The following is a 14,490-nucleotide window of genomic DNA, read 5'->3' as shown; positions in this document are numbered from 1 at the left end:
TTTAGGGTTCTTATCCTTGTTGGTGTTTTCAGATCCAATGCGGAATCCACAGAATCCATGTGGGATGYAGAAACTGGCAGAGAACATTTCCATGCAACGTCTCTGGAAAACATTATTTCCAAGATCATCCGCTTCGATAACCGAGACACCAGACCAGCTCATACAACGCGCACATTTGTCATCTGGATGATGTTGAACCCAGATTGGGACAGGAGAAACTCCAGAGGAGACGGCTTTCTCGAGGAGATGGGCAAGGCATTGGTAAGACCTAAAATCCAAGGACCCCAGCTTCTGCAGCCATCGTGAGGAGGATTCATGAGGAGGATGCTGGTGCCCCATCCGACCGACCCACAGAACCAACAACTCCAATACTGGAAGTGTGGGATGTTTCATGTGTGTGTTTCTGACTCTCCTACCTTGGTCTGCTGTAACTACAGTTGAAGTGGGAAGTTTACAGACATCTTAGCCAAATACATTTAAACTCAGTTTTTCACAATTCCTGGCATTTAATCCTAGTAAAAATTCCCTGTCTTAGGTCAGTTAGGATCACCACCCTATTTTAAGAATGTGAAATGTCAGAATAATATTAGAGAGAACTATTTATTTCAGCTTTTGTTTCTTTCATCACATTCCCAGTGGGTCAGAAGTTTACATACACTCAATTAGTATTTGGTAGCATTGCCTTTAAATTGTTTAACTTGGGTCAAACGTTCCAGGTAGCCTTCAACAAGCTTCCCACAATAAGTTGGGTGAATTTTGGCCCATCCCTCCTGACAGAGCTGGTGTAACTGAGTCAGGTTTGTAGGCCTCCTTGCTCACACACGCTTTTTCAGTTCTGCCCACAAATATTCTATAGGATTGAGGTCAGGGCTTTGTGATGGCCACTCCAATTCCTTGACTTTGCTGTCCTTATAAGCCATTTTGCCACAACTTTGGAAGTATGTTTAGGGTCATTGTCCATTTGGAAGACCCATTTGCGACCAAGCTTTATCTTCCTGACTGATGTCTTGAGATGTTGCTTCAATATATCCACATAATTTTCCTCCCTCGTGATGACATCTATTTTGTGAAGTGCACCAGTCCCTCCTGCAGCAAAGCACCCCCACAACATGATGCTCCCACCCCCATGCTTCATGGCTGGGATGGTGATCTTCAGCTTGCAAGCCGCCCCCCCTTTTTCCTCCAAACATAACGATGGTCATTATGGGCAAAAAACAGTTCTATTTTTGTTTCATCAGACCAGAGGAGATTTCTCAAAAAAGTACGATCTTTGTCCCCATGTGCAGTTGCAAACCGTAGTCTGGCTTTTTTATGGTGGTTTTGGAGCAGTGGCTTCTTCCTTGCTGAGCGGCCTTTCAGGTTATGTCGATATAGGACTCGTTTGACTGTGGATATAAATACTTTTCTACTGGTTTCCTCCAGCATCTTCACAAGGTCCATGCTGTTTTTCTGGGATTGATTTGCACTTCTACGTTCATCTCTAGGAGACAGAACGCGTCTCCTTCCTGAGCGGTGTGACGGCTGCGTGGCCCCATGCTGTTTATAAGTGCGTACTATTGTTTGTACAGATGAACGTGGTACCTTCAGGCATTTGGAAATTGCTCCCAAGGATGAACCAGACTTGTGGAGGTCTACAATTTTTTATCTGAGGTCTTGGCTGATTTCTTTTGATTTTCCCATGATGTCAAGCAGAGGCACTGAGTTTGAAGGTAGGCCTTGAAATACAACCACAGGTACACCTCCAATTGACTGAAATTATGTCAATTTGCCTATCAGAAGCTTCTAAAGCCATGACATAATTTTCTATAATTTCCCAAGCTGTTTAAAGGCATTGTCAACTTAGTGTATGTAAACATCTGACCCACTGGAAATGTGATACAGTGAATTAATTAAGTGAAATAATCTATCTGTAAACAATTGTTGGAAAAATTACTTGTGTCATGCACAAAGTAGATGTCCTAACCAACTTGCCAAAACTATAGTTTGTTAACAAGAAAATTGTGGAGTGGTTGAAAAACGAGTTTTAATGACTCCAACCTAAGTGTATGTAAACTTCCGGCTTCAACTGTATATATATGTGAGTGAGATGTTAGTAAAATTCCTGAACTAAGTGTTTTCATCATTCTAGATGAAGCTGGTAGCAACAAGAAGCAGCGCTGCAATGTGTGTGGACCCAAGGACAGGAAGACACAGTACACATGCATCAAGTGCAAGAAATACATATGCAACACACACAGTAAAACTCTGTCCCTCATGTGGTGTGGATGGGCCTTCATTTGTGGTGTAGACCAGCCTGTGTTCAATGGGGCTCATTTATCATTTCCATAAAATACAAACATTTGTCCTTCCAATTTATTCAGTTCAAAGTAATAACCATTAGTGATGAAAACCTTGTTTCACTTATATTTGTTCAAGATAAACATGATTTATTCCACCTGTCATGATTATCATAGATTTGTTTGCAAAAGATTTTGTGCTTTTATTGATAAATGTGATCTAGCAGAGGTAAATATGAACCATGTATGCTGTCTATATTGCTTGTAATATATATATATAAGGCAACATCTAAGTATTAAGTATTTTTATGTAAATTGTTATGGTCCATCAGACCCGTGAACATTAGGTGAACAACAAAAACATGAACACCACACAAGGAATTAAAATGACAGACTAACGAGAACACAATTCTGAAGTCCACATGTAGGCCTACGCTTGAGATTTGGGTTCCACAATTACCTATGGGGCCTAGATGTCAAGTCTATAAAGCTCAGTGCTAGTAGCAGTTGAGTTAATTATAATTCCAGTGATTCGTTAAATCASTTAAAATGAACGAAAAGAAGCAACCTTTATTTTTCAAAGATTTTACAAGTATGATATTTCATTGAGCGACACAGATGACCAAAGAACTACAATCATAGTCAAACAATTTCCACAGAGAAAGAAATATCACCTCGCTCACTTCAACACAAAACCCCCTCAGAGGCAAATAATATTAAGATCAGACAGGCAGGGGGGGGGGGGGTTGGCTACTTTATGTCCTAATTGAAGGTTCTTTGCATTCCAAATTCCCTGTACCTCATGGGGGACTCAAAAGTGGTGTTTTGTTTGCTCATCTTCAAATACAGTTCAAAGGACCATTTGCTGATATTTAATCTACTTGAATTTCAACCCTCTGCATTTAGTTGTAGCAACATTTCCTTTCTCTTCAGTAGTTCCCCCGTTGAAATTATAGGCCGATTTCATAAAGGAACAACAAAAATAGATGAATGTTTAGTGATGAAACCTGCCAATTGATGTGTACAATTGAATGGCACATACACATATTGTCAGATAGGGATAGTTGTCACGGGAAAATAACACATTTTCATAATTTATCTGAGGGAACTGGTTAATGTCTATAAGATACAGATATCAGATATTTTGGTAAGTACAAACATTTAGTCAGAATGGATGGCATCTTAAACATGTTTCTACAGGTGTTCATAACAGACTGTTTAACCACGTCACTAGCATACAACTATGACTTCTGAAAATCGTAGCCTCTCACGACTCAACAAAATGACATGAAAAATGTCAAATGATACTTAATTATCACAAGCATGGAAGGAAGGGTACCACAATTACTGAGTGATGGTTACACACATTTCATAATATCAGAGTGAAAGATCTCAGACCTAAAACGAACATGGCAGCAGCGCTAGACTTGTGCAGGAGCTCACCGGAGCGGAGACCCGGCACCTAAAATGTTCTACTGCTTGAACTGCTGTACCTCTTATAGAATATGAGCTCAAAGTATTGTGGAGTCCTGCTAGTCTTGGGCAATATACCGTATACTTCAAAATACAGACAGTATGATTTTCAATACTGCCCACAGTATGGTGGAGTTTGTGGTTATTATTCTTTTGAAATAGCGCCCCTTGTGTGCACTTCCGGTAATACCGTATACCCTGGTATGGTACAGAAACTGTAAGAAAATCTGGATACCGCCCAACCCTAGCTCCTGCACCTAAATAAACAGTACCGGCACACAAAATGAGTACCAGCACCTATTTCAGTCCAAGTCAAGCACTGCATGGCAGGGAAGTGACAGAAATAGGACTTACACAAAATACTGCTTTACACGTGGGAAACTTTACCATCAATGATACAAATTACATCAACATCGTTTCTCTAAGTGTGACAGGGTAGGCCTACTACATGTTTGAATATGTAAGTATTGGCGTTTTCATCAAAACTAAAGGACATTCAGAGGGCAAAGTCAAATGTCAACTTCAACTGGAAAATACAGTTTACACAATCTACCACATCCCCCAACATTTTTTAAAGGGGGCATGATGTGGTGGGGGCTAGACAAATCTACACCACACCATTTAAAATGGGCACTAAATAAAAACTACCGGTGTCTACAACACCAACGTGGACCAAAATGAATTCACGTCCTCTGGCACAGACAGAAATTCCTCCCATCTGTCAAGAAACTCATACATTTCAGTTATCTTTTTCATATGGGGCCAATGATAGCCAGCACTGAATACCTACATTTAGCAGGTGCCAGACACTTCCAACCTTCCTTTGTAGTCAGTTATACTTCAAGAATTCCACAGTCTTATGACTGTAGTATTCACACTCTTCATGTCTATAACCTCTCTGCACAGAAATTCATGTTCCCATGTGAAGCACCTCTTATCTGAAGCTAGGCTAATCATGACCAATAACAGGAAAACATGATTCAATACAGAATTTCATGTTTAAACGTAGGGCTCTAGGGATAACTTCCCCGCTTACTGTGGGTTAATGAATTGTAGCCATGGAAAAGATATCTGCGTCCTGCTTTCATGTCTGTGGAGCTGTGATGCTTTTTAAACTAATAATCTGGATGTCATTTAGAAGATCAAGTGATAACTGCTTCATTCGATTACAATAGGTTGGTTATGATATTCTTTTTACTCTCTTTTTTCGTACTACAGAACGATACACTTAGCAGAAAAAAATGAAAACTTGTCTCGCAAACTACCACTTCGGATCTCGAGACAATAATGTCTTCCTTTAATAGTTTCCAAGAGCCATTCCACCACTTTTCCTTAGTAGACCACCTTGAGAAAGACCCAAGCGGAAAGCCAGCGAAATTCACAAGCTTCTTATTTCCGAACCTCTGCGACAACAGACCTCGTGTAGAAAACTTTCCAACTCAAAGCTGAAAAAGATGAACGGTCAGAATCCTTTCCCGACTCCTGCACCATTTGATTCCGTTTGAGATGTTCCACCACGACCTCTTGGTCCGCACGAGCCCTCTCCTCTCTCAAACATGTTCAAATGCAGAGCACGGTTCAACTTTGAGGTTAGAAATTTTCCCAAATCGACTGACTGCTTTTCCCCCCCTCTGGCTGGCAGGAGAAGGTTTTGTGGATTGAGCTTGAAGGGTTGTGTTAGAACTCCTCTTCTCAGTCTCTCTGCTCCAAGAGCAAGGAACTCAGCCAACTAACTGGTGGTCCCGGGAGGCGCGGAGATGTGACTCCTGTGTCCTCCAAGAGGATCCACAACCTTCGTCCCTCAAATCATCACCGAAGGTCCCGTCTCTCCGATGGCGCTACTTCCGACGTATGCTGCTTCTCCTTTTTCTCCATGTCTCCGTGTGCGAGCAGGGCCTTCTCTCTCCCTCCCTCTCACTCGCTCGTCCTGTCCAGCTCAACCCCCATTTTGCTCTCACTCTTGTGATTGGTTGGTTTCTCTCGGTCTCGCTCCTGTTGCTTTCACACAGTGGTGCTTCAGTTGTAGCAGTGGAAAACGGGTATCCATGTTTCTTTTTTTGATTTTACCCAGATTAAAATGCAGGCGAACTAAGCTCAGCACAGGCTTAGCTCCTTTTCCCACGACCTAAGAGTAAAATAAAAACAAAGATAATTGTAATACCCTGATAAAGAGCTTCTGGTATCCTACTTACTCCACCTGATACTATGATATTACTAAATAACATCTTACAGTAACGGTTGGCTTAGCTCATAGAATGTACAGTGCAAAACGTTCACAGATAACTGTCGTCTTACACTCTAGTACTGGGACAGTCCAGTCACACCATGTTGATAGGCTCGTTCACCCTGGTAGGTGGAGTCTTGGGAGAGGGCCACGTCAATCTGGGACTTGAACTCATCGCCAAGGTAGCTGTCCTGTAAGGAAAACAACAAAGGAGAAGCTATTAGCCTGCTGATTTTCATGCCTGGTATGTCTATGTCAGACCAATAAAGTCTGCTAAACAATGAATATGTAAAGGGTTCTGTTGACTTACCTGGGAGAGTTCAGGCTGGGACAGGCCAGGCTGGCTCATCTGGGAGGGCTGGCTCATGGTGATGTAGCCCTGGGTCAGGGGTCCCTGGGAGAAGGGCTGGGAGCCCAGGTCCTGGCTGGCCTGGCTGCCACTCATGTGGCCGTGCTGCCCGTTGCCCCCGCCATGGCTCGCCATACCACGACTCCTCTGGCGCCCGCCTCGTGCCCCTCCGCCCGCCTTACCCTTCATACCTCCGCCACGGCCTGCTTGGGGGCCGTTGACCTGGCCCAGGTAGCCTGGCGGGGGCATGGGGGGCATGACCAGGTTGAAGGGGATGGGGATGTTCAAAGAGGCCATGGGGCCTGGGCCAATCATGCCAATCTGGTCGTGGGTCTGGAAGTACATGTTGGATGTACGTGCTGAAGGGAGAAAAAAAAGATAAAATTTTTAGACAACGGCAAAACAAGTACAAAGACACACAAGTTTACAGTTTGACGTCGCCTCTCACCAGTGCTGCTGCGGTCATACACAGATCCAGGAATAAGAGCTTCCCTGGCATCATACATGGCTGTGCTCATGAAACGGCCCCCCTGAAAAACCCACACATAGAAAAAAACACTTCACTAAGTCGAAACAGAAGCTGACGCACATGTTCTTTTTTTTTTTTTATATAACGGTGTACCGTCTACACTGAAGTAAAATCGGGAAAACACTGTGCAACCCGCATAAACATGTACACGGTCAGACACACGCGCGTGTTCAAGGGGCCGGACAAGACTCACAGGGTTGACGGCGTTGACCAGCTTGCGAGGCTTGCTGAACTGCATGAGGCTCTCCCTCAGGTTGTTGAGGGGTCCCTCCACCAGAACCTTCTGCTCCTTGTAGTAGTTGAGCAGGTGGTTCCACAGAGGCTGCTTGGACAGGGCCTTGGGGTTGCCCACGATGATAACCCCATACCTACACACAGGGCACAGTTCCTTTACTGTCAGAGTAATGATCATTGGTGAATCCTCACAGTAAAACGTTGACATAACGCCAAAGACAAACATTCAAATAGTCTTGCAAAAGTTATTTTAAAAAAAAAGACAGGATGATAAGATGTTTCTAATTATCTGTTGAGCATCAGGAGACAGAAGGACTGCACATGTCCTGGTGTTATTTACCTGGCCCTGGTGAGAGCCACGTTGAGACGTCGTGGGTCGTTGAGGAAGCCGATGCCCTGGTGCTCGTTGGCTCTGACACAGGACAGGATGATGAAGTCCTTCTCTCTGCCCTGGAAGGCATCGACACTGGCTATCTCCACCTCCTGGGGACAGCCAAGAGACAGAAACTACGAACTAGTACTGTTCCAATCACCATCTGGCCTCCACTTAAAAACAGTAAAGGTAGACATTTTTTTTTTTTAAGTCACTGCAGAAAGCACTGCACAGACAGTGGCGTGCCATTATTTTTACGTTCTTTCTCCCTAACCCTGTGAGCATGCTGTACCTGGTAGAGCTTGGTGTGGAGAGAGCCACTGAACTGCATGTACTGCACCAGATAGGACCTCTGGCCCTCGTAGGGGGTGATGATGCCTATCTGGTCAGGCTTGGCCCCGGCCTTGAGCAGCCTGGTGGTGATCTTCTCCACGTTGGAAGCCTCAGTCCTGTACACAGAGAGAAAGAGAGAAGAAAAGCTTAGTCACAAAAAAAAAAAAAAAAAACAGGTCAAAAAATGACAAATGCTTCCATTTGTCAAATACCTGTTTAGATAGGAGGTTCCGGAGCTTGCGATTTCCTCCTGGCCCTGGGTCACATAGAAGAACATGGGTTTGTCTGGCTGTGGCCACTGGAAGTCAAAGCCTTTCTTGATGCGGTCAGCTGTATAAATAACAGAAAGGGGTCAAGATGGGGAGAGCTAGTACATTTACATTAAGGTTAATCCAGAATTAAGTGTAGAAGCCAGTGACATGTTTTAGCTTTGTTTTTGGTGTTTTCCACCTTGTTCAAACTTAGTAAAAACTTGCTGTTATAAAGCAATACATGGTTGTTCTGTTTTCTTGGTCTTTCGAGCCAGATTATGTAAACTTCCCATCTAGTTAGTAGACAGCAGGGAGTCCATTCCCCACTTGATGGCCAAGCACATCAGCAGAACAAGCTAACCCTAACCTCTGTTTGTGAGGGTTCTACACACTGGCCCCGAACCCTTCTCCCTCAGCGACTTACCCGCGGTGACTCCGTTCTGCAGGGAGCCCTCGTAGAAGATGTTGGAGGGGAAGGCACTGAGGGCTGGGTGCATACGGTACTGCACCTGCAGACGGATGGGCCTGATGCCCAGCACCACCAGACGCTCAAACAGGGACTGGGACAGGCCCGCTTTGGCTGCCTTCTTACACATCACTACTGGACCCAGCTGGCAGTGGTCTCCCACCAGAATCAGCTGGAGAGAAACAGAGAAATCCTAGATTTAGTATGAACAGAAAGGTGATTCCAATTCAAATCTAATGTCGTGTGGTTTGGGAACTAGCATTGGGTGTAGGTAGAGTGCCTCACTCAGTGTTCTGCACCTGCAACAATGTCGAATTCAACCAAGCACAGACACCTGCAGGCAATAAATGACACTACACGTTTCCATCAGCAACAACTATTGATAAACATTCTGTACGAGAAACAGAGAGAAGTTGGGGCCTGTCATTGAACTAAGTGACTGGGCATCATTTTTCTTAGAGGTTTGAGATTTCTTAAGAGACTGAGACGTACCTGTTTGGCCCCCAGTATGACAGGCACCATGCACTCGGGCTCAGTGGCCTGCGTGCTCTCATCAATGAGGATGGAGCGGAACTGCATCTTGGCCAGGCGGGGGTCCCCTGCTCCCACACAGGTACAGCAGATCACATCAGCATTCTGAGGAGCAGAGATGGGAGTGAAGGGAGTCGTGGTCAGTCATAATCAACTTGAAGTAGATATTTATTCACAGTGGAATTAAGACATTTTTAGGACTTTGTTTTAAGGGAGTGTGGAAAAGGAGCAGGCGTTACTGTGAGTAGTTCCCTCTCGGCGGTGCGCTTCAGGGCCCTGTAGCGCTTCTCATCAGAGGAGGACAGCTCCCCAGTCTCGTCCTTCAGCTGCTGCAGCTTCTGAAGCTCTGGTATACTGCACACAGATACAGCAAAACACAAACTGAGAAACCAGTGCTCTTTACTGTGCTGGAATTATGTAGCCTATAATGAAGGTGTAAGACAGAGGAAAGACCTCGGGAACATGACCTGCACATCTATGCTTTCAAACTGAGTATGTCTCGTGGCCCATAGCCAAGTTCTCAAGTGGAATCGATCCTTTGTCTCTAGTTAACAGGACACATGATGAGATAAAGAAACCATTCCTCCCCGGGTAGCAGTCCCAGGTTACCTGTCCATGTTGCGGATCTGGTTGTGCAGAGCCAGGAAGGACACAGGGGAGTCGATGGCCTCTCTGCTCTTGGCACAGAGCCTCACCACCTTCAGGCCCGACATGTGGATCTTCTCAGTCAGCTGGTCCACCGCGATGTTGCTGGGAGCGCACACCAGCACTGGCCTGAGGACACACACACACAATCGCAACTGGTGTTAGGGATGGATAAAGGTGCTTTTATTAACCTTTTGGTTGGTCAACTGAGAACAATGTGTCATTTGCAGTGATGACCTCTACCAATACTAATGTAGCCACTCTTGTAGTGAAAGTTATTTACTAAGTACTGTATATGGTGTCCCCTATTAAGTGAGCACATCTTACCCGTTGCCCTGTCTGGCCAGGTGGTAGACTACAGTGGCAGAGGTGACCGTTTTCCCCGTGCCAGGGGGGCCCTGGATGAGACTGAGAGGACGCTGCAGCACGGTCTTCACAGCATACACCTACGTGATGACACACGACGTTGGCATCTGACAAACTGTCAGCGAACGTGATCGAAGGAATAACTCAAATCTACTCAGATTCTGTCTACGATAACACCCACCTGTGAGTGGTTGAGGTCAGGCAGGCCCTGGGCGGTGAAGCGTTTGGGCAGCTGACACTTGATGACCACATCCTCCACCTCGTGACCCAGCAGCTTGTGGTAGATGTACCCGGACACAGAGGTCTCGTCCACGGCAAAGGTCTTCAGGGCGCTCTGCATCCTGGAGGAAAGTKGAAACAAGTCCCCGTGTCAAGCAAGCTGAGCCCAACCCATTGCATCACATATTGATGTGTCAGAAGATTCCTACCTGTCAAAAGAGGTGGACTTCCACACAAAGTCAACCTGGAAGTTATGTGGTACTTCCACAGGAGCCCCAGCACTGCTCCTCAGCTCGATGGCTATCTCGTCGCCATAGTCTATTAGGGAAGGATTAAGGACAATACACCACAAAACCTTACACCTATTCATCCCAGAGACTAATGTGGAGATACTGTGGTGCTACTGAGAGGAGAACGCCAAACAAAGAAACAATTACGTAAATCAATTGTGCGGCACACAAGATGCTGAAGAGTAAAAGATAGCAACGTTACAGCATAGCAATGAAAAGGATACTGTCTGGGACTTTGATGACATGTCCAATACCCTTCCAGAGTGGGGCAAGATCTCCCTTGTACCTCAGGCAAATCTCATCACCCTGCATCAGGCGCATGTCTACAGAAATACAGAGAATGAAAAGAGAATTAGCTTATGAAAGGCACAATATAGAATTGATAGATTTTAGAACATTCATCATACAAAAATGTAAATCGTACATGCACACACACACATTCAGACTTAGACTATAAGACAGGCCAGCATGCACGTCAGGGAGAATGCGAGGGGAGGTTGTGGCCGGAATGGAATGGAACACGTGACGTTGATGAACAAAAAAAGGAATTACCACCTGAGTCCGTCTTGGGAAGGCTGAAATAAGCAATCCGCTTTTTATTGAGTCCCAAGTCCCACCTGACAGTTATATTGTCTTGGGTCTGTGAAACAAACAGACGAGAGAGCGATCAATCAAACATGTAAAACCAAAACTGCCTTTACATCCAAAAGCAGGACGAGCTAGCCTGAACAGTCCAGCAAAACACAGTTGGCCTTACCTGGGACTCTTTGAGTTTCTTATCGTAGTCGGCTTCCAGTTTGACCAGGGGGCCAAATATGTTCTGGTACTGGTAGGCATCCTCGTAGCGCAGCAACACGTGCTGAGGCTCCTCGTCCACGCCGGGCTTCTCCAGGTCCTCCAGAGTGGCCGTGGGGTTTTCCTGAAGACACCCAGACAGACAGATACAGTCAAACAACAACCACTAAAAGACTGCTGCTCTATAATTGTCTTTTATATCAAAAGGACCAAAGTAGTAGGCCACTGGCCTATAGTAAATTGCTGGCTAACTTATGCTAAATAAGTCATCTTATGAACCTTCCAGAGCTCCTCCAGCTTATTGATCTGCTGGGCGGTGATCTGGCGGGCCCGAAGCTGCTCCTGCTCCGAGGGGATCTTCACCAGCCAGGAGAGGAAGCAGCGGTCCTGGATCAGCGGCTGCCACTGGGAGCTGTCCCAGTTGATGTCTTTCAGACTGCTCTGACTGGCACATGGCTGCCTGCATTACCAAAACACACACATTACATCTATCAATGCACTCTATTACAAAATCTCTTKGATTCAATGATTAGAGCCATTGGGTCTGGGTCTGAGAAGGCCCAAGAAAAGGGCATCTGATCACTGTGATACAGAATGGTATAAAGAAGGTTAACAAACACCATAGATCTGCTTTACCTGCAAAGCAATACCACCACAGAGTCTGCCTTGGCGGGGATGAACCCCAGGAGGAAGACGTTGCGACAGCCACAGTTGTAGCACTCCAGCACCGTCTCCCCCAGAGGACCGTCCTTGTGCAGAGTCACCTCCTTGGACTTTGCTCTGACCAGGTGGTTCACAATGTGACTGAGATGAAAGATGAGAGAAAAAGCACAAAAATGTATGCACTCTCTACCTACCGTAAGTTGCTCTGAATAAGAGTCTGCTAAATGACTCAAATGAAATTGTGAAATGTAGGTATATCAACATTTCAGGTAAATGTCTTTCTGACCCATGTTAAAAGGGTATAAGTCAATTCAGTCTCCATTTGCATCACATTTCTACTTCATGTGTGCAGCCTCCCACGTCGAGTAGACGGCAACTACATTTAGCTAAATACACCACAGATGGAAGGTCAACAACCGCCGGTTGGTTGGTCTTTGAAGCCTACCTGCCAGACGTATTGCCGCGTCCATTGCAAAACCACTTCTTGCTGGTGTTGCAATACACCACGCATGCCGGATCGTGAATGCCACAGTAACTGGGCGGAAAAAAAATAACACAATGACAACTTTAATATTGGTGTTTTGGGCAAGGTAAAGTCGGATAAAACAAGCTATCAACACTTCAAACCTTTTTTTTCTTCTTTTTGTTATCTGTCCGACAGAACTAAAAAGTATTTCTGAACATTACCTGCATGCATGCACTGGGAGGTCTTTAGTATAATAGGTGTCCTCCTCGTCTTCTTCAAAGTTCAACTCTGCAAGGAGTTGACTTGCTTTTACAACAGAGTCTTCCCCATTCTGCAGAACTCCATCAGGCCCATTCACCTGGAGAGTAACGTGGACATTTAAAGACACTGGCAAAATAATGTAAATGACCTGGAAAAGGACACACCACCACAAATAAAAAGGTTTTCGCTAAAAGTGCATTTGACAGCTAGTTAGCTAACTTGCTATTAAATGCACTTGCTGTAGCAAACTCGCAGCAGTTAGTAGGCATTTACGTTACTAGCTATCTAAAAGCATACCAACTACCTGTTGTGACTGTCATGCAGATACATGGTATAGTCATGGCTACCTTATCAAGAAAATGAGACTGCTGGTCAAATATTCCTGGTGTCCATCTCAGAACGCATATTAACTAATGTAAGCATGCTAAGTCATTATGTAAACATTCTGGCTAAGCTAATTCGTTAGCCAGCTGCGTGGCCTGTGGGGCAGATGCATGTGTTTTCTATGTAGCTCGACAGCTAGCTATGCTAACATAGATAGCTTCTGCTAACTAGCTAACTACCTCCAAGATCCATATCAAGGACGCTGTTAGCTAGATTTCCACAAAGCAGGCAACAATTATTCCACGAACCTGGTTGTCCAACTGACTCTGAGTCTGGCCTGTTTGAGTCTGGCTCGGTAGGGTAAAATCTGTGAACTCATATTCCGAACCCTGGGTATCTGCTCCAAGCAAGTCGGCTTCCTCGGTGTCCAGGAACGTGAGAGTCTGCGAGCTCGGCCCGTACGCCTCAACACTCATGTTCTCCACCAACAGTGATATTTCAGAATTATATTTTAGGTACAGTAGCTAACTCAGCAATGTGTAGATATCCCTGCCAAAAGTGTACTTGAAAAAATATCGAAAAACCTGCGCAAATGAATAAAGAACTGACAAGATACGGGATCGAGAGCCTCAACTCCCACTCGAAATAATGACGTAACACCTTGCACCGCAGAACAAATGCATAGAGCACAGGAGTGTCCATGACGTTTACACATAAGTCAATATTTTTCACCATCCTTGATTCGGCCCACTGTACAGTCAGTCCACTGAGCTTTATGGTACAGTCAGAAATTGCTTAGCACAAGTGCTTACCCTTCCTGATGATATTATGTCAGATGACATTCAACTGAATGCTTTTCATTTGCAATAGATGTAATGAAGAACATCAGGTACTGTACTACCATATACACTACAGCAATAGTTATTTTGTGAATTTCTTACAAAAATACAGAAAAGGCTAACTGAGACATGAGTGATTTAATCACAGCATTAGACCTGTTCCATATTCTGAAGTAGAGAATACAGATACCGAACACAAGATAAAAAATGTCATATCATGATTCATCACATTATAAATATTGATTGTATATGCAATAAATTACCTGAGATATTAACACAAGATTGAGGTACATTTATCAAAGAAAACATATTGTTTCCTCCTTATATTGTACACTATAGTAATATACAGATATTGTATAATTTCACAACAAATATTAATGACACGACAAAGGGGGAGCTGGAGCTGGTCCAATAAACGGCACACTACATTAACCATTATGTCAAAGCGAGAGTGATTGGTGAGGTGAATAAGGAACTAAAAGGGGAACTATTTAAAATAGTGAGAAGCAGCCAATAGTATAGCTGTCAGGAGGACGTGGCTTAAAAGCACATGTCCGTGCACACTGGATATACAAAGATGTTT

At 44.6% G+C, this 14,490-nt stretch overlaps 1 protein-coding gene across 4 annotated transcripts; it reads right to left on the bottom strand.

Annotated features, from left to right (window-relative positions):
- Positions 1 to 2,826: 2,826 nt before the first annotated feature.
- On the bottom strand, positions 2,827 to 13,736 carry LOC111956547 (regulator of nonsense transcripts 1). Of its 4 annotated transcripts, none has more exons than XM_070436800.1 (23): positions 13,377 to 13,736; positions 12,705 to 12,841; positions 12,463 to 12,552; positions 11,991 to 12,158; positions 11,634 to 11,814; positions 11,317 to 11,478; positions 11,112 to 11,199; positions 10,784 to 10,882; positions 10,479 to 10,587; positions 10,232 to 10,391; positions 10,012 to 10,130; positions 9,649 to 9,813; positions 9,279 to 9,393; positions 9,001 to 9,144; positions 8,467 to 8,680; positions 8,004 to 8,121; positions 7,751 to 7,907; positions 7,426 to 7,568; positions 7,036 to 7,219; positions 6,771 to 6,852; positions 6,284 to 6,681; positions 6,045 to 6,164; positions 2,827 to 5,874 (listed from the first exon to the last, which is right to left on the bottom strand). In XM_070436800.1, the coding sequence occupies exons 1-22, from the start codon at positions 13,542 to 13,544 to the stop codon at positions 6,048 to 6,050; spliced, it is 3,318 nt and encodes a 1,105-aa protein (XP_070292901.1). In that variant the 5' UTR covers positions 13,545 to 13,736; the 3' UTR covers positions 2,827 to 5,874; positions 6,045 to 6,047. The 4 variants fall into 4 exon arrangements, with proteins under 4 accessions (XP_070292901.1, XP_023832790.1, XP_070292902.1 ...); XM_023977022.2 differs by having other exon boundaries at positions 7,045 to 7,219; XM_070436801.1 differs by having other exon boundaries at positions 11,115 to 11,199.
- Between the last annotated feature and the right edge of the window lie 754 nt (positions 13,737 to 14,490).

Source organism: Salvelinus sp. IW2-2015, linkage group LG32 (assembly GCF_002910315.2).
Source record: "Salvelinus sp. IW2-2015 linkage group LG32, ASM291031v2, whole genome shotgun sequence".
Classification (NCBI taxonomy): Eukaryota; Metazoa; Chordata; class Actinopteri; order Salmoniformes; family Salmonidae; genus Salvelinus; species Salvelinus sp. IW2-2015.
Note: the sequence above shows the minus strand (reverse complement) of the source record. Positions and strands in the feature narration are given on the sequence as shown.